The 23,274-nt window shown below is 46.8% G+C and overlaps 1 protein-coding gene across 3 annotated transcripts in view; it reads left to right on the top strand.

Annotated features, from left to right (window-relative positions):
* LOC142576618 (glycoprotein-N-acetylgalactosamine 3-beta-galactosyltransferase 1-like) overlaps nucleotides 1-23,274 on the top strand; it is a 70,004-nt gene that overhangs the window by 6,315 nt on the left and 40,415 nt on the right. For all 3 annotated transcript variants that reach the window (XR_012826887.1, XR_012826886.1, XM_075686821.1), the window contains exons 2-3: nucleotides 8,527-8,866; nucleotides 22,400-22,754. Coding sequence is in view for 1 of the 3 variants with exons in the window: in XM_075686821.1 (XP_075542936.1) it covers nucleotides 8,527-8,866; nucleotides 22,400-22,754 (695 nt within the window). In the remaining 2 variants the exon portion in view is untranslated. The remainder of the gene's footprint in view (nucleotides 1-8,526; nucleotides 8,867-22,399; nucleotides 22,755-23,274) is intronic.

Below are 23,274 nucleotides of genomic sequence, written 5' to 3'. Positions count from 1 at the left end.
GAATAAACATTGGTTGGATCGCATACGGCAGACATCTTGAGCTCCTGATTGGAAGTTACCGTTATCATTTAAAAGGAAGGTATACAATCAGTGCATTTTACCGGCGCTAACATATGTGGCACAGACTTTGAGACTGACAAAGGAACTTGAGAACAAATTGAGGACTGCGCTAAGAGCGGTGGAACAATGAATGCTAGACATACCTTTAAGATACAGAAAGAGAGCGGTTTGGATCAGAGAGGAAGCGGGTATAGACGATATTCTAATAGACATTAAGAGAAAAAAATGGCGCTGGGCAGGTAATGTAACGCGCAGAGTAGATGACGGTTGGGCCATTAGGGTGACAGAATGGGTACCAAAAGAATGGAAGCGCAGTAGAGGACGACAGAAGACTAGGTGGTGCGACTAAATCAGTAAATTTGCAGGCGCTAGTTGGAATTGGCTGGCGTAGGACAAGGGTAATTGGAGATCGCGGGTAGAGGCTTTCATCCTGCGGCGGACATAAAAAAGGCTGATGATGATGATGAGGAGGAGGAGGAGGAGGAGCGCGCCGCGTTATTTCTCATGCTATGCAAAGAAGGCGCTTCCGACAGATGGCGACTCCGTATGTCCTCGCCCCCAATAGGGCTAAAGGAGAAGAAGCGCGATCTCCTTCCCAAGCGCGCGTTTTATCATGTGACCTTGAACTAAACGAGATATTGAGCGTGCGGGAGGATAATGCCCATCAAGCCGCCTTCCTTTTCGGCTCCCTGTTACGTGCTTTTTCTCGCACCCACAATGTATGGGTTTTAGTTTTTTACTGTCAAAATAATATTCTTGAGCAAACAGAAAGCACAGCATGGTTCACAAACGCTCTCTCTTTACCGAACACGCACGCTGAACGACCAGTGCGCGCGGTCGCCGCGATGGAGTCCGCCGAACCGGTTTCTTCCGTTAAAGATAAGCAGCCGTTGAGAGCAAGCTGCGTGAAATATGCTCTTATAATGGGCTGTCTGTATAACTAAACGGAGCATAACAGAACGAAACCTCAATTGAGCGATCGCACGGGTTCGCAGCGACCGACCGCGCGTCTGCATGCATGCCCGCGCACAAAGTTTCACTTTCGCTGCGAGCGGTTTTCGTAGTGTACCGTGAGCTTTAGGCCGCAGCATACGGGCATTTGACAGTCACCCAAGGAACCGTTGTTGCCTGGATGCTATCAGAGCAGCCCAAACATAAATTCGTCATAACTAGGGACTTCGACGCCCACGCCAACTTTTGATATGCCGTCGCGACGATTCAAACTTTTTTTTTCTAAATTCTACCTCCGGGGCTAGTTCGCTATGCGGCTAATTACGCGCTCCGCGCAGAGACGCGAAGTGCAGCTGCACGTAATCACGGTGTCACCGGCAGTCTCCCTAAATTCTTGCACGTGTCAGTGTCATTATCTCTCAAGTTGCCTGCACCGCACTGTATGTTTATCGGTCTTCCCCTGCAGCGAGCAGTTTCTCGCTGCTACTTTTTTTCTTAATCGAGTACATTCATTGTTTGGTACTTACACAAATATGAGCATATGCCGTGATCATATTAATGTGCTTCGTGCCTTTCCCTGTCCATTCTAGTGAACTTTCCAGTATCTAGCATCAATAAGTTCATAGATCAATGCTTCATGACATTATCCGGGCGCGGGAGAGCGTCTCAGTGCGCACTTTCTGCTACTCACCGAAGATCGCAGCTCCGATGCTGTAGCAGAAAGCTTCCTCGAAATCTTCCTGCTTATGCACACCCGAGTTGTAGCCGATCGCTGATTGGCGGTATTAAGTTTCGCGATCCAAGCTTCACGCTGCTTCTTGTTCTGTGGATACCTGTAAAGGCTGACACTGGGCTCCGTTGCCTACGCCCGGCACTGCGGCACCGAGTAGTAGCCTGACATGTTGGACGCCTTCAGAGGCAGTCACTACCCATAATAGTGCTTTCAAGTGCTGTCAAGCAGACACCCGAAGCGGGGAAACTTCCTCCCTTAATGACAATGGCAGCGCATGTGGGACTTTAAACTCTCGTTTTCACCTTGCTTCGGCACTTCAGAAGCAGCCGACGCGGCCTCTGTGTCCGCGTGATCCCTCAAATCACGTCACGCCGACGCAGCGCCAGCTTTCCCAGTGGTGGAACTTGCCCCCAATATGAAGGAAAGTGGGTAGGCAACGCTGGAGGGAGAGGGGAAGGGCGCAGCTTCGACTCCACCAACAAGTGTGTACTTCGCACAGTCGCGCGCTTTATCTTGACAGGGATCTGCAGACGGCTCGCACCTTTCTGCGCGCTGTGTTCTCGCCACTCTTGCGTTGAAGCGAAAGACGGCACGATTGTCAATTCGCTCGCTGCTGCTGCAGCGTTTGCTCACAGCAGAGTTTTGTCAGCGAATGTCCGCGCTCATCGAGTGTGGTGTGTTCAAGCTAGCTTGTGAGCACTGGCACCATGCTTGTTCATTCAGTTAGTAAGCGAACTTTCACCAGTTTGTACGGCCAAGCAAACTACTATCCTTACTTCGTATAGCTGCTTACTAATTTGCTATCGCAATCGCTGCTTCGGCTTTCGGGCGAAACTGCGACTTCTTTATTTATTTTTATGAATAGACTTCAAAATTGTCACGCGTCGCTCTCTTTAAGTTTCTTGCCTTGCCTTCGTGGAAGAAGGGCAAACATGTTGCGACTTCATGCCTGGTTTCTAGATATGCGTGCAAACTATAACCATAAAATATAATCCTACTTGCGATCAGAGGCGCATATGCATGGGTCAAATGTTAATCGGGGTATATGCAGAATTCGTGGATGTAACAAGTCGTTATTTATGCGGATGATGAAATATCGAAGGGCGATAATGAGACCCACAGAGGCGCGGTAAGTTCTCAACGACATCGCGATAGACACTGATGCATGTGACTGAGCGCCGTGCCTTAAAGGGAAGCTGAAACACTTTCCGAAACAAATGAGTTCTCTGCGGCATTCTACACTTTTGAGTCCCCTGAACACGAATATCTGGTTCAAAAAGGTCGGAAACAAACGCAAGCGGCTGTTTTTTCAAGAAAACGCGCACCAGCGCCTCAGGGCATCGCGAGAACGCCGCTGTTGCCCGTGATTGGTCGGGGCCGCTGTGACGTCAATCGCGGCAGTCGCCGGTCGGCGCCGCCGCACGCCGTCGTTTCAGAGCGTAGCACGCTGTTCTGTTCTGGCTTCATAGCTGAGTTGTAAGCATTATGGAACGTTCTCGCTGTCTCGGACAGCTTGTATTTTCGCCGTACATGTTCGAACCGACAGCCGATACGGAAAAAGATGGCGGTAACGGCGGCAACGACGATGTTGAGTGGGCCAACAGCGAGAGCTATTTGTGCACCTTCTCGCGCGTTGGAAATCTTAGCTGGTATGTACGTTTTTTTTTCATGTAGCTGCACGTTCCAATGACGGGAGAAAAAATGCGCTAAAGTGTCACTGGGAACTTGCTGCTGGAAGAATGCCGAAGCGCTAACTTCTCATTAGATTGTAAACACGGGTGCAATTCCGCGATGTCGAGCACCTTGCCGCTGCTTGTCTAAAAGTCCCGTGGTTTTTTTAGTGTTGATACACGATCGCGAACATAAGTGCCGCGTTTCAAACCGCGCACATGCAGTGCTGCGAGGTACAGTCACGGAAGCTGCTTATCATCAAAGAACAAAGAACTCTCTTTGTCACCTATCAGATCCCTCCCTTTTAATGCCTGCTTGCCCGACTTCAACTAGAGCTTATCACGCCTCTAATATCAGACCACTCCATCCACGCACTAACACATTCAAATGCAGTTTTTTTCCCCGCATGATTGAACAGTGGAATTTGTTACCTGCCGAAGTTCGTTTGTTACCGATTTCTCAATTTTTAAATGCTATTGCTGATGTATAGTTCCTTCAGATTTTTATATTTCGTTTGTTACCCATTTCTCAATTTTTAAAAATGCTATTGCTGATGTATAGTTCCTTCACATCTTTATATTTCTATGTTCTTGTTTCTCCATATCATAATCAATTTTCTTCGCATGTAAACCCACTCCTGCCATAGCCCTAACGGGCTGCAGTATGTATAAATAAATAAATAAATCATACACATCCAGATATGGCCAGAGGTATTATATGTGCAATATTCATACTATGGTTCGACGACTTTGCGATTGTGGCTCGATCAAGAATCGGTATGCGTGCTCCATGCTAGTGTTGACATAAAGATATTAGGCAGTTTTAGCACCGCCGTGTGGTTAACACTATAACTGCAACCGTACGTCGAATGTCACTAGGTAAGCCTATACTCCATTTCATACCTCAGGTGCAACGCTGTGGAAGCTACGCACGAAGTCCGGTCACCAAAATGTATTACTGCGCGCGTTTCCGTCTATGCTTCGCAGCGTGCCAGCGGCGTTTGCTCGCGCGAGCATGCACGTGAACCTGTCGCGACGGGCAGCTTCACGAAAGAACATTTTACGAAAATCGCAAAAGAAAACAAACGTGAGCGGCGGCGGCGGCAGATCTCTCGTAGCGTCGTTCAGTAAAGCGCAGGACGGAAAGAGGCATGCCAGCACACCGGTCCGGCAGCTCGGTCGCCGCGAATGACGTCACTCTCGCCGGTTCTCTCCTCTGGCAACCACCTCACCCGGCGCTCCGGGAAGCGATTGGGGCGTGTCCGCGGGGGTGATTTAGAAAGCGATTTCCGCCCCTTATATTAACAAAAGGAAGAAAAAAAAATTCGGAACCGTAAATTATTAGATCTGTTCTTCCCAATCCCAGCAATTCATGGAAATTGAAAGCCGTTTCAGCTTCCCTTTAAAGGATTAGTGGAGCGAAATTTCGGACCGCGTAAGAAGCGTACTTTAGGATAGGTTAGAGATCGAGGAGCCTTCGTGCAAAATTTATCCTTTGAAATATAAGCGGAAGTGTCACGAAAAGCTCCCCGAAACAGTCATTTTTGATGCCGGAACCAGAGTGCCTAGATGGGTAGGCGTGCCGTCTGGCGGCCGTGAAGCGTCGTTCGCCTCCTCTCCGCTTCATGGCGGCAAGGATGGCGCTGTGGTGAGGGGCCTGTCTCAAGCGGCGCGCGTCGTATGCTTGCAGTGAAATGCGCCGTATTTATCGCTTTATTTAAGCTGGAAAATGTCTTCACAGTGACACCGTTGACAGCTATGACTTTCTGAATGCAACGAAGCTTTATCGCTTGTGAAGGTAACGCACCTGCCTTGTCCGCAATCTGCTTGTTTCCCGGCTTGAGTACGCTGTTTTGTACGGTAAGCACGTTAAAGTAGAATTCCGCATAGACGAACTAGCCCCAGTTCTTCGATAGGGTAAGCTAGAGTTTAAATTGGTTTTCCGGATGAGTACGTAGGTACTGTATGCGAACGTAATTCACGCGAGGAGTATTCTTATATCACGAAATACGTAATGAAAGCGACTTGGTCTGTATGAATGTAAATCGAATAAATATGGATGTTCGCAGAACTAAACTCCCTGGCTTTACTTTTTTGCCCGTCTGGGTGCATTATATATAAACGAGATGCCTGCTAATTGTGTCGAGCTGTACAAGTTTGGAAAACAAATAAAGGACCTTTTTTACCGACAGAAGTATTCTTGCTTTTCTGAAAAAAAGATAACCATTTATTTCCTTGTTTGTTGATCTATCATTAACTGTATGATCTATGACCAGAGTAGCAACTTGTAGCACACAAAATAATAGCTTGGTCATATACGTATGTCTGAATTTTTTTAGGGTAATTATTTGGTCGCACGGTTAAACCAGCGGCGCCAATCTTTTGTGGAGCGAACTGGAGCCTTAAATGGAATAGGGCACTGTATCACATCCCTCAGAATACATAGAATAGCGTAAAGGGCTTTTTCTTTTCTGGAGTACGCTCACGAACCAAGCTCGTCACAGGGAAGTCCAGGAGAGCAATGGAGTAGCTTGATGATGCTGTTCGTAAGTTCAAGTTTGTGCTGCTCACAAATTACCAGTTCAGAAGGCTTCAGCTGGAAAAAAGAAGGAAGAAAAATCTGCTAGCTGCAGTGCACGCGGCAGTCGTGTTCTTGGGAAATGCAGCCGCTGCACTTGAAGCTGAATTTTGTTCTTCTATGTGGCTATTGATATTTATCGTCGTACCTGCCACAACGTCTTCAACCTTCTCCCACAGAATCATATTGTCGGACGCTTTCTTTAACAGGTTCACTTCCTCACTTGAGTACAAATACTCATTCTTGTTCAACACGTGTCATTTTCATTGGCATGCTATCTGGTTGACGCGTGTGCAAGTTTGCCTCACTGTATCTGCAGGATTCCTTTAGCTGCCGGCATTCCTTCGAAATCCTGCTTCTGTGGGAGTTTTCTTTAGCTGCAGCGTCGGCTGACATCGAGGAAACTGTGTCACTGAGTAGCCTCAGATGCACTTTCGAAATCTGCACAATACGCTCAATGAAATGCTCGCAGACATGGCGCTCCGACACGGCTAATGCAATTGAAAAATTTTCTCAGCACAGCAAAGTGCCAGCTCAAGTTTCTCGGAAAGTTATGGGGATCGTGGTGGGGGGGGGGGGGGCATTAATATCAGTGATAGCCCATGGCTTGCATGTTTGTAGTCGAACTTATGATTGGACGCAAAGTGGTGACCCTTCGTCTAGTTTTCATCTGTGCAGTAACACTTCCCCTCTGTCTCGAAGCCTAAAAAGCTTATTATTCACTAGTATCACCCACAGTATTCACTTCGCTTCTTACATTTCTAAGTAAATTACAGGAACTCGGAGAAATATCGTGACTGCGAGTGCAGCGCACCAGTGTGCGTGTTAGCTCAAGGTATAAATGACCGCTTTTGAATATTACTCATTGCAGCAACAAACATCACACTTTTACTCACTCTCTCAACATAATTAGGTCATTTTCTTTTAGATTTTACTGTAGAGACCAATTATTTTAATTATAACAGGCGCGCACTAACAACAGGCTCAGCAGCACACGACGCGCGCTTCGCGACATGCCTGTGACCGTAGCGCTGCTCCTGCTGTCATGATGCGAAGAAGCAGTGAACTGCGCCGGTCGGCACAGCTACCTACTAACCGCCATACCAAAACTGAAAAAAAAAGAAACGCCGCCATTACCACTTGCCGGAAGTGACGCAGCACCTAGAACGCGCTGCTGCTTGAAATGAGCTCCAAGAAATATTGGAAGTGGCGTGCTGGGACCTAACGTTGGAGGACAACCGCAAGGTGCACGCGTCGTTGGCTGAGGTGCTGTTTAAAGGCTGCTAACAAGAAAGCTATACGATTACCAGCCCTGTGGTTCTGCCAACGCTGTTTAAGTGGTGTACACTACTCTTTTATAACACATTAAGCCAAAGTAAGATTTATTTGCAATTGGCCTTTAAAGTAACTGAATAGAGCAGCAAAGGCGAAACACCAGCCGCTGTTGCGGGAGGAAGCCTATTTTTCTCACCGCAGTTGGAGGCTCCTGATTAATTTACTATCTGGAGTGTTTTCATTTTTCAGCTATTCTCCATAGACATGAGGCTGTCGGTGCCGGAGTCCAACCCCCGAATTGGTGCTAGCAGGGCATCGCCGTAGACACTGAGATAAACCGCGGCGAGTTGTTTCCCAACACTATACCCTCAGGTAATCGGATCTTATCACTCGCCACTGGAACCTACAATAGGCGTGGTTCTTTCTCGTAAGCTTCCTTCTCCGCGAAGTTAGTTAGACATGATCGTCAGTGCGAAGAGACGTGCACGGAGTAGGACGGAAAGTAGGAAGACGGCAAAGCTTGTTTCTCTTTCGTGCTCGTCTTTTAGAGGGCAGATTTTAGGTGCCCGTACCTGCGGTAAGCGTAGCCGTCGGCCTCCCACGTAACCGAGTGAACGAGCACATCGAAGGATGAAAGCGAAGCGGAGCGCCGCGGGGTTTGAAAAACGGTTATAGCGAAGAAAGCGCCTGGAGGAAAGCGGAGGAGGAGAGTATGGCGAAAGCGTGAGAGGAAAAGTGCAGTGCCGCTACAATGTAGTGCCGCGTAAGACGGGCTTTGTGGCGACGGTGCCTATGAGATAGCGCAGGAGTAGCGCGCGTCGTCTGTGCTTCGATGACACCACCGATATCATATATAAAAACAAAGCGCTGCATGAGCGGGGGTCTGTCTGCGGTGGCTGCTGTGAATCGCGCCCACGTATCACCTATGCGCTGAGCCTCGCGATTCCCCGATTAGCAAGGCAGTCGTGGCACAGCGATCCGTTTGTGGCATACCGCACGAGACAGATTGTGCGCGCCAGCCAATATATCGCGAAATGTGAATACGTACAGAGCTGCGCTCAAATTGCACATCGGGAAATACCGTAATCGTCGGTGAAACTTTTTCGCCATTCATAAACTTCCTTCCCTCGTACTCTAATTTCCCTGTCTGGTCCACCTGCTTATTCTTCCCGCATGGCAAATATTTGGGTATTACGTACTTGCTCAGCGGTAGTGAGCACGGACGGGCCAGCGTGCGCTGATTGACGCGAACCGCGCAGCATCGTCGTGCAACTGGGTGTCGCACGATCTCTTGCGTAAGCGTGTGCGTCTGCTGTGCTGGGTGCTGACGAATCCGAACAACACGGTCACCAAGGCGCGCCACGTGGCTGCCACCTGGGGTCATCGCTGCGACCGCCTGCTGTTCATGAGCACCGCTCGCAGCCACGAGGAGGAGCTGCGGCCGTCGGTGGTGCTCAACTTGAGCGTCGCCGAACGGCGCAGCGCCCTCTGGGCCAAGACGAAGGCGTCGCTGGTCGAGTTGTACAACGGGCACCTCGGCGACTACGACTGGTTCTACAAGGCGGACGATGACACGTACGCGATCGTAGAGAACCTCAGGCAAGCACACGTCACTTGATCTTCCCGCGGTTGTTTAACCGCGAAATAGGGCGCGCCCACCTGTCTACGCCGTATAATAAATGAGATGTAGCTAATGCCGTGTCATTGCCAAGCAGAATTCCACCACAGGATGACTCTGGTAGCAAAAAAAAAGAAAGGCGACCGTTATTACTGTTATATACGGCGGCGGAGTTCGGCTATCAGTGCATTAAACTCGTTCAAGAAGCCTCCCATTCAGAAATGCATCTTAACTTGAAGTCCATGGTTGACTTTATCTAAATGATGCTTGGCGTGAACGTGCCAAGGACGGTCATTGAGCTTTCTTCGACGCGTTCACGACAGGCGTCATTTAAATCAAGTCAAGCATGGGCTTCAAGTCCAAATTCTTTTCTGAATACGGAGGTAAGTGTCATCGCTGTCACATTTTATTTGGTTCTGCAATTGATATATTTACCAAGAAACAATTATTACGATAGCAACTGCAGAAAAACGCAAACGTCGGAAATACAGCATTCGAACCTATCCGTACCTCCCGAGATACCAAATCTAATAACAAACTGAAAACTGGAACGGACGTCAGGTCTGATGAGGGCAACGTATGAGCAAAGTTGCAAGTGTGATGGTGTGAAGACACAGGTTTTGTTAACTATTTTTCTGAAGCACTTAGAGGTTTTAAATAAACACTGAAAAAAAAAAGAGTTCTTCTTTAAGGAGTTTGAAGACTTGTAAGCGTATACTTCCGGGAAACTGTTTGCAAAATCCAAAGGTTGTATGCTTACTGACGGATTAACCGAAAACTATCTAAGTACTGCTAATCCACTTTTGGATGGATGGATGGATGGATGGATTGATGGATGTTATAAGCGTCCCCTTTAGAACGGGGCGGTGGGTTGTGCCACTTAGCTCTTGCTATTATACTGCCTAGTGCCCTAGCTAGGTAAAAAAAAAAAAAAAACCGACGAACTCCCGCAATCAAATTTTTGACCCCCTATTGTGAACTTTCCTTTGAAAGTCTCCGTTTTTATCGTTTCCCTACTTTTCTTCCACCAATCTTCCAATCGCCTCTTACTAATCTCTATAGCGGACATGTTTACTTTTTCCTTGCTCTCTCGGAACCCAAAGGATTCAAGGAGGTTAGTGGTGCCTAAATCGACCGCTCGGCAGATGTTTTAACATTCTAGTAAAACATGCTACATCGTTTCCCTAGCTTTACAGCAGCAAGCACAAGCTTCTTTTTATTTCTTATACCTCGCTTAATAGGTGCGTGGTCTAAGGCATCCCGATCTCGCTTCGAAAAGTAATGAGCTTCCCTTTGAGCTATCATAAATCGTTTCTTTCCCGACTTCGTTTTTTCCTCTTAAGTAGTTACTCATGGCAGGTTTGTTTTCCGTTGCCGCCACTTATGAGATTATTTCAGCCTCTCTGACTTTCCCCTGGGCGTTCTTTGTTGCTGTGTTGCCCACCCTACAGGCCGCATACTTGTTGGTAAGCTTCCTAGTTCTTTTCCTCCACTGTGAATCAATGTTTTTCTTGTATATATACCGCAACACTCCCCCAGCCCATTAACTTCTTCCATATTCATCACTAGTTCTTCATAATCAATTTTACTGCGAGCTTCCCTCACTTCAAAACTAGTCCAGCCCATATCACCCTGCACAGCTTCATTTGTAGTCTTCCCGTGAGCGCCCAATGCGAGGCGATCCACTGACCTTCGGTTTCCATCGAGTCCTGATTGTACCACTGATTTCAAGCAAACAATCGCATTCCCAAAAGTAAGTTCTGGAACCATTACACCTTTCCGCATACCTCGGAGGACCTCGTACCTATTGTATCCCCATAGCGCTCTGTGCTTCATTATGGCTGCATTTCTCTTTCGCTTTACTGTTATTGTTTTTTCTTTTGTTTCCATATATTTCCGTTTATCCGCATACCAAGGTATTTACCCGAGGTATTTCCTGGCCCTATATTGCCACTGTCCGTTCACTGTTTTCATTGAATACCATAACACCTGTCTTTCTAACACTAAATTTCAAAGCTAAATTGTCGCCTTTCTGTCAACAGATATTAGCCAGACGGTGCAAATCACTTTGTTTGTTAGCTAGCTACACAATGTCGTCCACATAAAACAAACCTGAAAGCTGCTGCTGTAGTACTGCACCCGCCTGTTTGTACGAGAGATTAAACCCCATATTACTTTCTTCTAGCTCCTTCTCCATCCTCACTAAGTAAATTATAAACAGCAGTGGGGATAAAGTGCAACGCTGCCTCAGTCTGTTGTTGATATAAACTCTCCCCTCATCCCTTCCCATTCAACGCAAACACTATTTTATAGGTAAATCTTTTTCAAAAGCTGTAGACAATATTCACCTAAGCCTTCCCCTTCCAGCTTATCCCACAAACTGCTGTGGTCTACGTTGTGATACGCCCCTGTTATGTCTAAAAAGGCCACATATAACAGTCCGCTTTCTACTCTTGATATTTCAATACACCGAGTAAGAACAAATAGGTTATCATCCAAACGACTATTTTTAAGCCATTCTGAAGTTCTCCCAGAACGCCATTATTATCTGCCCATGCTTGCTGCTTTAATTTGATTGCCGGCATTGCTAGCCTGTATATTACCGATGTAATGGTGAACTGTCTATACGAGTGAGTTCTATCTTTCTCCCTCTTACCTTTATAAATTAAATTCATTCTACTTTGTCGCCAACTGTCTGATATTCGTCTATCTTTTAAAGTTTTTCCATTGTTTTCAGCAAAGCTTCCTTAATTTTTGGTCCTAGTTTATTAATCAGCCTAACGGCAACCTTGTCTAGTCCTGTGGCTGTGCGCTTAGGAATTTTCTCACCGGCTTTCTTCCAGTTGAAATCCGTCAGCACCAGCTCCTTTTCTGTCTGGTTCTCTTTCATGCTCTTTTTTTCTTCAAATACAACCTCGTCATTGCCTTGGAAAGATTCGGCTGTTGTTTTTCAGGTGTAATTTAATGCCGCTTCCCCTTCCAGTTTGTCTCCATCTTCGTCAATATGTTGTTGTATTGTTGTTCACTCCTTGCCCAATAATTTTATGTTGTTCCAAAAGATTGTAGGTGCGGCCCTCTTTTTCGAATTTATATAGGAAAATCAACGTTCAATTTCACCTTTTAATTTTGCTTGCACCAGTATTTGAACCATAGACTTTTTCTCCCGGGTATATTTCCCATTTACTGGTCATTTCATCCTGCGGCAACTGCGCCTTCTTTGCCTGCCTGTGTTCTCGAAATGCTTTCTGCCGTTCTGCGATCGCTTCTAGTATCTCCCTGTTCCACCAGATTTTCGGCTTCTTTGTTCCTTTCCAACGAACATGTTGTTTCTCTTTCCGTATTTCTTTCGTTATTATACTTAGAAGCTCACCATTTTCCCACTTTTTACTTGGCAATTTGCCAATTTCTTTCTCGACTCTACATATCCCATCTTTAAAATGATGCGTTTATGGTCACTCCCTATGCTGCTATACCCTTCCTCATCAATGACCATTTCTCTCAACTTATCATGAATTCCTTTTGTCATCAGACAGTAGTAATCAATGGTCGATTGCCGGTTTTCCAGTTCCCACGTGATCTGCCCTTCACACTTAGGCCCTGCATTCACGATAACAAGGTTATGTTGCTCACAAAGTTCTAGCATTGACTTCCCGTTGTATTCGGTGTAGCCATCTAAATCCTGTATGTGGGCATTCATGTCACCAATTATCAGCATGTCAGGACAATTTCAGCACCATTCCCGAAACCCTTAATGTCAGCCCTTATTTCTCATTTTTCATTTATTAATACTGTCAGCCTCATTCAGAGGCTGTAACAGGAGTGTAAAAAACAAAACGAAAGTGAACAGCAAAATAAGTAGTACAGAACATATTGAAAACCATAGTTATACATAAGTTAAAGAAAAAAATCATCTCGTGAAATGCACATATAAACAAAACAAAAATGCATCACTCGGAAATCGGAACAGCAATCTTATGCAGCAGCAATCTGACCTCATCGCCCTATGCTAGTTAGTTTCAAGTTTAGTTTCAAGTTAGTTTCAAGTTTCAAGTTTAGTTAAAATAACTAAACTTGAAACAATTATTTTTTATAGTCGGTAATGGGATGAACTTACTATGACGATGCCTTGATGTATCATTAGTTTTGATCTCAAAGTAACCTGATTTATTTATTTTAAGATAATAATTGATAATGAGGTCAAGAGCTTTTAGTCTTGCATATCTGGTTCTGGTTTCTAGCATAGGTAGTTGGGCTTGTTGGCAGAGGTCTGTCGAAGAATGGTTCTGGCGGTCTTTATTAAAGATAAACCTTACAGCGAGTCACTGAATCCTATGAAGCTTGTGACAATTAGTTGCTGTGTGAGGATACCATATTACTTTAGCATATTCGATTATCTGTCTGACTAGGGTTTTGTAAGCGAGGCACTTTACATCCGGAGTAGCACTGTGCATAGTGCATCGCAGGTACCATAGTGTTTTAAAAACTTTGAAAATGACAATTTCAATGTGGGCATTCCATCGTAGATCTGATGTAAATGTTGTGCCTAGGTATTTATACTGATCGACTCTTTCAAGCATATAACCGTTGATTTGATAATTGTAATCAAGAACATTTTTCTTTCTAGTTACTGACATGAACACAGATTTTAAAAGTTTAACTCCATCTGACAGTCGTTACACCATTTCACTATTCTTTGCAGGTTTAAATTTAATTTAATCTCATCATCAACTGTATTTACGGTACTGTACGTCACACGATCGTCAGCAAAAAGTCTTAATGAAACATCGATGTTACTTTGTAAATCATTAATAAAGATCAAAAATAGGAGTGGGCCTAAAAATAGGAGTGGGCCTTGCGGTACACCAGAAGCAACGGGAAGTATGTTGGACTGACAACCTCTAACAGTTACATACTGTTCACGAGAGGATATATACGCAGAAAACCATTGTGTGAGTGTTTGATTTTTAAAGACCGCATTAATCTTATATAACAATTTTCGGTGCGAAACTTTATCAAATGCTTTCGCAAAGTCAAGGTAGATAATGTATGTTTGACCGCGTGAATTTATTGTTTCTGCGAGGTCATGAACTATTTCTGTCAGTTGGGTAATCGCGGACAGTCCCTTTTGAAAGCCATGCTGACGATAATACAGGATATCATGCTGGTCGAGATAGCCAAGCAGGTGTTTGGATATGATGTGTTCAAGTAACTTCGAAACTGCACCAGTGAGCGAGATCGGGTGATAATTACTAACAGAATTATTTCCGCTTTTATGAACCGGTATAACTTTTCCTCGCTTCCAATCAGTTGGAAAGCATCCGTTACTAAAAGAAGACTGAAAAATTTTGGTTAATTATTTAGATACCCATTCAGCGTATATATATAAAAACTCATTAGGGATAGGATCTGGACCTTGGCTTTTCTTAATGTCAATATGTAATAGCAGATTTAGAAAACCTTGCTCGTCAATCTGTAAACCAGTAATAGGGGGTCTTTCAGTTTCAACATTAAAAGGAGGCAGTATACCATTATCACGTATGTAAACAGACGAAAAGTATAGATTAAAATCTTCGGCACGCTTATGGGCGTTCTGCTCGGTCTGAGCAGGGTGCAGAACTTTAGACGGATTTATATAGCGCCAGAATTTGCCAGGTGACTCGCGAAGAAATTTTGTGAGTGTCACATTATAGAATCTATCTTTTGATTCCTTAAGAAGTCTCTTTAAATCCTGACTCATGTGGCGAATACGAAGTTTACTTATGTATACTTATGTATTCTGTATACATATATGTATTCTGTATTCTTATGTATTCTGTATACTTATGTACATATGTATATTAAGTATACTTATGCATTCCACTAACTCTTTATTCTTCTCTGTGCAATTATATCCAGTCATCAAATACGTAACGCCCAGCCAACTTTTTTTTGTTTTTTGTGTTTTGTGCTTAATTGGAAGTTCGTTTAATTCAAAGTTTTTTGCAGTCCCCGTGAACTTCGTATTAACGGGAGTCGACAGTATTTGCTATTTGTTCAGTGTTCAAATTTGCTCTGCCATTGTGCTTTCCTTGCTCCCTTTCCCAACTACATATCCCATTTTCAAAATGATGCGTTTATGGTCACTCCCTATGCTGCTAAACCCTTCCTCATCGATGACCATTTCACTCAACTTATCATGAATTCCTTCTGTCATCAGACAGTAATCAATGGTCGATTGCCGGTTTCCCACTTCCCACGTGATCTGTCCTTCACACTTAGGCCCTGTATTCATGATCACGAGGTTATGTTCCTCGCAAAGGTCTAGCATTGACTTCCCGTTATTGTCGGTATAGCCATCTAAATCCTGTATGTGGGCATTCGTGTCATCTTATAGGACAATCTCAGCACCATTCCCGAAACCCTTTATATCAGCGCTTATGCATTCCACTAACTCTTTATTCTTCTGTGTGCAATTTTTTCCGGTCCACAAATACGTAACGCCCAGCCAAGTTTCTTTCCCACTCATGGTACCTTATAACTGACGATGGTCTTGACATTTTGAATTTACCCTTTTCCATTTGGATGCCTGATGGATGAGCATTCCGACTCCCTCTCCCTTTCCTTCCGGCTTAGTTCTGTTGCACCCTTCCAATACATAATTCTCAATCACTGGCGGCTCTTCCGAGTCTCTAAGATGCGTTTCTGTAAGCGCATACACTCCTAATTGTTCTCTATTTAACTGCTCCTCAATCTCTGCCCACTTTTCCTTTCTTCTGCCGCCCTGCATGGTTATGTAGCCTATTGCATGGCGAGTTCTCTCTCTTGCTTTCCTACTTTTTTAATATTGACGCCGATGCTATACTGAGGTTCCCTTAGGGGACCTTCTTGATTGCTACCTACTCTGGCCTCCTGAGCGCCCGTGGGCCCCCTAAACAACCAAAAGCGCGACCAGCAAGTCGCCAGCCCACTTCTTGTGCAAGCCTTTAACTGAAATCGATCCCGTCTCGTTCAAAACCACCACACCTTCTCAACTCCCTGTTTACTTCGACAACGTCGACACCTTTCTCTCTGGTCATTTTCCATATCGCCTCATTAGCAGGCACTACGGCTCATTGTACGTGATTCTCAGGTACAGGCACCTCCGGCACTGTGCACACCGCGATCTGCACCTGAGGGGATAGTTCGCGCAAGTGTCCATTCCCTTCACCAAACGCTGGGCTAGTCCTGCTCTTTTCTTGTTTAGGACGTCATTTAGCCCACCTGCTACTCTGACAAAATTGTGCACGTGGGCATTTTCCGCGAGCTTTTCTTTTTCTCGCTCTATGACAGAAGCCAGTGTCTGCCCTGGAAATGTCCCTACCGCCACTCTTTTATCGCATTTCACCCTCTCCACAATTGCTTCTGAGCACCTAGCGAGGCTTGAATCGCCGGAGGTAATCATAATTTCTCTCTCTCCCACCTCTCCCTGCTTCCCTTTGTCCTTTTCCGCGTGAATAGGTTTCGACAAGGTGCACTGACCCCTGCGATCCTGCATTTTGTGTGTGGCGGCCTCAGTGTAGGTGCCGCCTTTTCCAGCTAACCCCTCACCACGTTGCACGCATTCCACCTGCTTTGCTGGCACTCCCTCTCCTGTCACGTCGGGGGACTGCGTTCCATTGTCACGACCATTCAAGTTCACAATAACGGCCCTGTTCAGCTTTTCCTTGGCTGCTTAAGTTTTTCTTTCACTGCCTTCCGTGCATCAAGCTCCATATTTAGCTCATTTTAAACTCTTCTACCTGTTTGACAAGCTCTTCCTGGAAATCGTCCATTTTCTTCATCCTAGCATTAACATCACAGGAGGTCCCGATTGACTCGCTTACCTCTACATTCTCATCCTTCCCCTAATCAACCTTTAGAGACCCCCCGCACTCTGCACGATAACCATTCAGGTCATCTGCCCCTTTTTCGGCGCAGTCGCAAGCAGCTTGTCCTTCTGAGAGCGCTCAGAAGAACGCTGTTCCGTTGGCGTTAATGACGCCGGAGTTTCGCTATAGACCTCCATCGCCTTCTCTGAGGCGCTGCATGATCGAGAGCCAGACGCCGAGACACGCGTCTCGGACCTTGGCGTTCGTTTGGTCTTGGAACATGCGGAACAGCTAGCTGTCTGCAGGGTCCTCTTGGAGCAGCACTGTCTGCTGCCACCAAGAGGAGCATGGAGTTGCTACGGGACCACTGACGGTGACCCCTGTAGACTCCTGAGACCAATGTAGTCGGCCCCCTGCCGTACTCCATCGGCAGAGCTTATTTGAGATAAGAGTGAAAGCCTCCTCCTCGCTTCGAAAAACGAAATCTTCTCTTTTAAAGTGAGAGCAATCACCTCCTTCTCCTTCTTACAAGCGGGACGTGATCGAGAATATGCTGGTTGATCCCCTTTGCAGTTTACACAGCGTGGGGGAGCGTTACAGTTTTCAAATGGATGGTCGCTGGCACTGCATTTCGCGCATGTTTCTTTGCCTCTACATGATTGTGATGCATGGCCAAACCTCTGGCACTTGAAATACCGCCTTGGGTTCCGTATGTATGGTCTGACATGTTCTTAGGTATCATGCGTCGAGAAAGGTGGGGATAATGCTAGTGCCAAATGTAAGAATCACGTGTTTGTTTGGGAGTTGTTCGTCGTTTCTTGGGATTATAATTGTTTGAACTTTGTTCTCATTTTGTTCTTGGAACCCCTCGAGGAGTTTCTTGTCACTCAAGCTAGAAAATCTCCCTGTGCGATAACGCCCCTGCAAATGTTTAATGAGCAATGTGGAGAAATCGTGACTTTGATTTTATCAATACTGGCGAGTTCGGACAGCCTTTGCACTTGTTCTTTGTTCCTGAATCCTATTAACAGGTCTCCGATGGTAATTTTCGAGGCTTTGTATACTTTGCCAATTTTTTCTACGAGGCATTTCGCCACCAAGAAAGGGGATAGAATACGCACTTATGTTTATCTTTCACTATGCAAGACGTGGTAACGCGGGAGGTTGTCTAGGTCGGTTCGGAGGGTAAATTGAAAAGTGCATCGGTGCGACATCTTTTCAGAGGCCGATCTGGAAGTCGGGGGAGCGCTTCTGCCATAAGACGGTTTCAAAATAAGGTGGCGGTGGTAGCCACCCACCACCGGGCCCTGCAGGTTCCGAGAAACCTGCAGAAGCGAGCTATGCAACACCACTATAAGTAATGTATATACCCGAGACTGGATATATGACACACGGTTAACCCCTGCCGCCAGGAACTTCGGAAGTAAGAAGAAGGGAAAAGAAGACAGGAAAGATGAAAAGGCTAGAGAGACAGACGAAGATTGAAGAGGAAGACAGGAAAAGGCGACTGCCGATTTCCTCCGGGTGGGTCGCTCTGGAGGGGCCGTCTATGTGAAGAGGTGTGTTGCCTCCACCTTAGAGGTCCAAACACCCAGCATCGGCTCAACCGTCAGGATTGCCGTTTTCCCATACACGGTTAAACCGCGCACGGCTACACACGAGAGGGATCAACCTTCATGTACTTGGGTATGTGGTGTGGCAACACACCAAATGCCTGCTAATGCAGACGCGCCTGCGGGGATTATGAACATGTTTGTGACGTGGTATCGTGGTTTTGCTACGTGAAATCGCAGAACTTAATTTTTTAGCGGCGCTCATGCCAGCAGCTGAAGCCAGAATGCTGGTTTGACGGGCGGAGAGCCGACTAAGCAAAGGTGTGGCACTGCGTTCACTTGGCTTTGTCGCTTTTGCAGCCAAACCCGCTTTCGTCTCTCAGAAACCCCTCACGGGCGGTCCGCGCAAGCAACGTCGGTAGCAGGGCAGCACTGTGGCGTCAACGTCGAATGTACAAGCCGACTCCAGCATCGGTGTAATTGGTATTCGAATAAAACGACCCAAACCCGCGATTCGCGAACGTACAGTCGCGCTCATAAGTTTGGAGACCTTGCGAACCCGTGGCCGTGTGCATGCGTGCGCTGTCTAACGGCTCGATGCCTGGTGATGAGATTGTCACAGTGCGCATGCGCGATCATCCTATTTCGCTGGCCTGCTTGCTAGCTCGCTGCGCACCGGCGGGTGGGCTGATGATCTTAAGTGGCTATCGTTGCCACCAGTAGTGCTGGTGGCGAAGCAGCCGCGCAGATGCCACGATGTTGAAGGCCCCAGCTCGGTCCTTTTGCGAATTATAGAAATGTCTGCTCGCAACTCCAGCGCTGGCCGCTGCCGAGCAGGGAACATTTAGTCGTGCTTATTGACAGGGTACACGACTGCTTCGTTGCTATGCACGTGTCTGCCGCGGCTGTCTGGATGATAGACAGAGCTCGCACTGTTTGCAGAGCCGTTGCTCCATGTACAAACCGCTCTCGCTAGCGGAACGTAGCGATCAGAAAGCGCTATTTACTGCCATTATCCCGCAGCGCGAGCAATTACAAGCATGGCATGAAATCCACATGAAAAGTTGCAGGCATGGTAACTAAAAATGATAATCTTTTTATGCCGAACAAAGAAATTACGATTTTCGCAGCTACAAGGAAACGGGTTTTTCTTGCATTTCCTTTTCGGCATTTTATCATATCGCGCTCGGTGGCAATGGCAAGTTGAATGCGTCCTGGCATGGAGTCGTAGGGGCACTTGACCACCTGCTGACATGAGCGGAGGGCCTCCCATTCGGCGTTTGCAGCTGTCCACATGGCGTCCGCCGTTGTGCTACTGAGCTTGTGAGCAGCGAGCGGGCTCTTTATGATGCTGCAGATGTCTTCTATGGTGTGCATATGCGCTTCTACAGGAGGCCACTGCAGCGTGCGGATGGCGTGTTCTTTGAGAACATTGGTCACCGAACGCGCAGAGTAGATAGGACTGCGGTCATGCTGAAAGAAATGCATGCCGTCTTCGAAGGGTCCGTCGTGAACGTAAGGGAGAAAGACGTGCGGAAGCACATCGCAGCAAGCGGCTGAATGAACTGGACCTTGAATTCGTATAAGACGAACAAGGTCTAATTTCGTCATGGCACCCCACACGCTGACGACACGTGGGCCACTCGAGAAGATGCTCTGTGTGTAGTGAGGGAGGTACCTTAGGAGAAAAATACGAAAAATATCGCCAATTTCTTAGTAACATTTTCTGTGATTTGCGCTGGTGCACTTATTTGCGACTTGGCGAACCTACAAAAGCCATCTTTAACAGCAGTAAAAATAATGAATAAAAGTCTGTACAGAATGGCTTTTCAGAAACGAAAAATTATTGTGCACTCAAGGGCTCGGAGCTGACATCTACGAACCACAACACTGTTTCGTGCGCACTTACTAGAATAAGACAGAAATGGCAATATTGCCTAAAGCAAAGAAAATTAAATAGACTTCCTATCTACAAACATCTAAGAACAGGCATACCTGGAAACAATATGGTCGAGACAAAGACCTGTTAAATATAATTTTCATTGTTTGCTCACTGATACCGCTGCTGAAGTAGATAACCCAGTAAAATGTTAACACGGATAACTGTTTAAGGAAACAGGCGCATCGACTATGGCTGGATTAAATAGGTGAATCAGCTTGTTGGACTTAACATTCCCACTAATGAGAACGCGGTATTTTGTGTACGTGGAATTAAACGGCCACCAGACAAGTCGCTGGTGGTGCCACTTGCTGGAACAAGTAAACTCGTCGCTGAAGACCACTTTTGGCTACTCTTCAAGCGGCCCCATTTTTCTTAGCGCGGGCAAATTCGAGACACAGAGACACCTCTTGCAGTCCGTGAGGTGCGGTTGTTGTGCGGCCACGCAATTTTCTAGTCCTGCTTCATTCAGCCGGCGCCTGATGGTGGCGCGAGAAAAAGACAAGTTCAGTTGTTCGCGGATGTCTTTGGCACTTATGAATGGCCCAACTTCTACTGCTGCTACAATTAATAGATGAGTTTCCTGCTGCGTGATCTTTAGCCTACCACTCTTTTCCGCATTCACAAGGCGACCATCTTCTCTTCGATGGGCCTGGACGGCTCTGTTGACGGATTTCCGTGATTTCTCTGGCAGATTACGGCTCTCGAGAAATTACTCGATTATTCGCTTGTACTCGTGTTGGCATGCTTGCAGAAGACTGAGCGGCAATACGCAAAATGCACTTGCATAGCTTTTCCAGAGTAATGAACGAGAATAAAGGAGGTTAACCGAGGGGCCCGATTTTTATTAGTCATATCATAAGAAGCTAACAAACACTGATACCAAGGACAACATAGGGGAAATTACTTGTGCTTAATAAATGAAATAAAGAAACGATAAATTAATGCAAGATTTATCGTTAATTTATCGTTTCTTTATTTCAATTATTAAGCACAAGTAATTTCCCCAATGTTGTCCTTGGTGTCAGTGTTTGTTGGCTTCTTATGATATTTTCCAGTGTATGACTCTTCAAACAACGTCAGTGTCCGCGAATAGGGAGACGCAATAACGTACTGGAGTGGAAATATTTGAGCATTGCAGTGTGAAAGAGCAGCAATGAGTAGCGTTTTTTCGATGGCGACATTCTGCTGACGATATCAGTCTATGGCGGGAACGTCCCGCTTCACAGAAAGCGCGAATGGTGTGTATCGCCCCGACAGCCATGGCAGAAGCACTAGTGGGGAAAGCAGGCGCTTCCGTTGTTGGAAAACATAGCCGAGATCGGACCAAGGGGATCCAGGATGCCGCGCCGCTGCTTCGCCATGAGCGCTGCTGGTGGCAACGATCGCAATTTGCGCCAGTGCGCAGCTAGAGAGCAAGCGTGCATGCACAGTGCGATGCTCTCAACACCAGGCACCGAGCCGTCAGACGGCGCGCGCATGCACAATGCCGCAGGCTCGCGTGGTCTCTGAACTTATGAGCGCGACTGCACTTGTTGCAAATCCTAGAACCGTTCCGGTTCTAGGACACAGCAGACACAGTTGGAAGAGCAGCGCGCACGGGACAGAAGCTGCTGGTGCTATAGTCTGCCTGAGGCTACTAGAACAGGTCCGTCTCTCACCGTTCTGCTTCTTGTTCTTCAAAAGTATGCTAAAATCAGTGACGTGGTAGGAACGTTGCTTTTAGCTTTCTTTGAGAACTAACCGTTATTTCTTGCGAATTTACTAGTTCGGCTGCGTCGAACTGACAATTGAGTTGACGGACAAAGCTGGCGAGAAAACTTTCACAGAGGACAGGAGCTACGCAATTAAGAGCGTGTACAGATGTACCCGGCTTTTGAATGCGGCGTGTCCAAAGAAAAATTCTTCGAGCAGCTGAGATGTTACCTAGGCGCTACCTTAATTTCTTTCGGAACCGACCTGTACATCCAGAATACATTTATTGCCATCTGCCAATCGCTACGCCATTTTGCGCAAGTCTTGGGGGTTAGAAATTTGTCTATAAATAACGCAGTCACCCGCGAATTCTTGAATAGTAGAAGTCGCATTACTGAGAATGTCATTGCTGTATATTAAGATCAAAATGTGTCGCTTTAATGAGAGCACACGAAGCTGCCAGAAAAGAAGGTCTCATTATAGCGAAATTCGTTGTCGCAGGTTCTTCCTATTGGGCAAGGACCCGTCGCAGCCGCTCTACTTCGGCTATCCGTTCCGGGTGCTCGTGCCCACGGGCTACATGAGTGGCGGCGCAGGCTACGTGCTGAGCCGCGAGGCCCTGAGGCGCCTCGTCGAGCTGGGCATGATGCAGGGCCAGTGCCGAGCCGACGGGGCGGGCAGCGAGGACGCCGAGCTGGGCCGCTGCCTGACGCGCGTCGGCGTCCCCCTCAGCGACACGCGTGACGCCCTGGGTCGAAACCGGTTCTTCCCGCTGCGCATCGACCACTACTTCTGGCCGGATTTGCTGCCGCTGCATTGGTGGATTTGGCGCTACGCAAAGTACCCCATACGACCGGTATGTGTCTGCAGACATGCTGAGCGAGCTTGTCATGGCCGGATGAAATGAATACACGCAATGTGCAGAACGCACACTGTCGGTTACCACAGTTTGGGCGCATATAAAACGTGGGTCGAAAAGTCGGTTTCACCCTAAAGGCGAAGCATCGATTGCGATAGAAAATTAGTTGACAGCTATACGAAGTAAGGCTAGCAGTTTTATCTGCCGTATAAGCTTGTAAACATAGGCATACTAACTAAATTAACAAGTATGGTGTCACGCGCGCACAAGCAAAGATAAACACGCCTTGCTCGATGGCCGCCAAAACTCGCTGTCAAAACGCTGGAGCGAGGAAGCGCGGCAGCAGCAGCGAGCAAATTGATCTTCGTGGTTCGTCTCACATCCGGCGCATCCTAAGCCACGAAAACACAGCGCGCGGCGGACTTTGTCCCCATCGCAGATGGCTTTCAAGGTACAACAACCCGGGCGAGCACGCGCGGTCACCCGGGCCGCCTGGAGTAGAACGCCCCCCCTCCTC

The sequence above is a fragment of the Dermacentor variabilis genome, chromosome 3 (assembly GCF_050947875.1).
Source record: "Dermacentor variabilis isolate Ectoservices chromosome 3, ASM5094787v1, whole genome shotgun sequence".
NCBI classification, from domain to species: Eukaryota; Metazoa; Arthropoda; class Arachnida; order Ixodida; family Ixodidae; genus Dermacentor; species Dermacentor variabilis.
The sequence above is the reverse complement of the archived record's forward strand: the minus strand, read 5'-3'. Positions and strand labels throughout refer to the sequence as shown.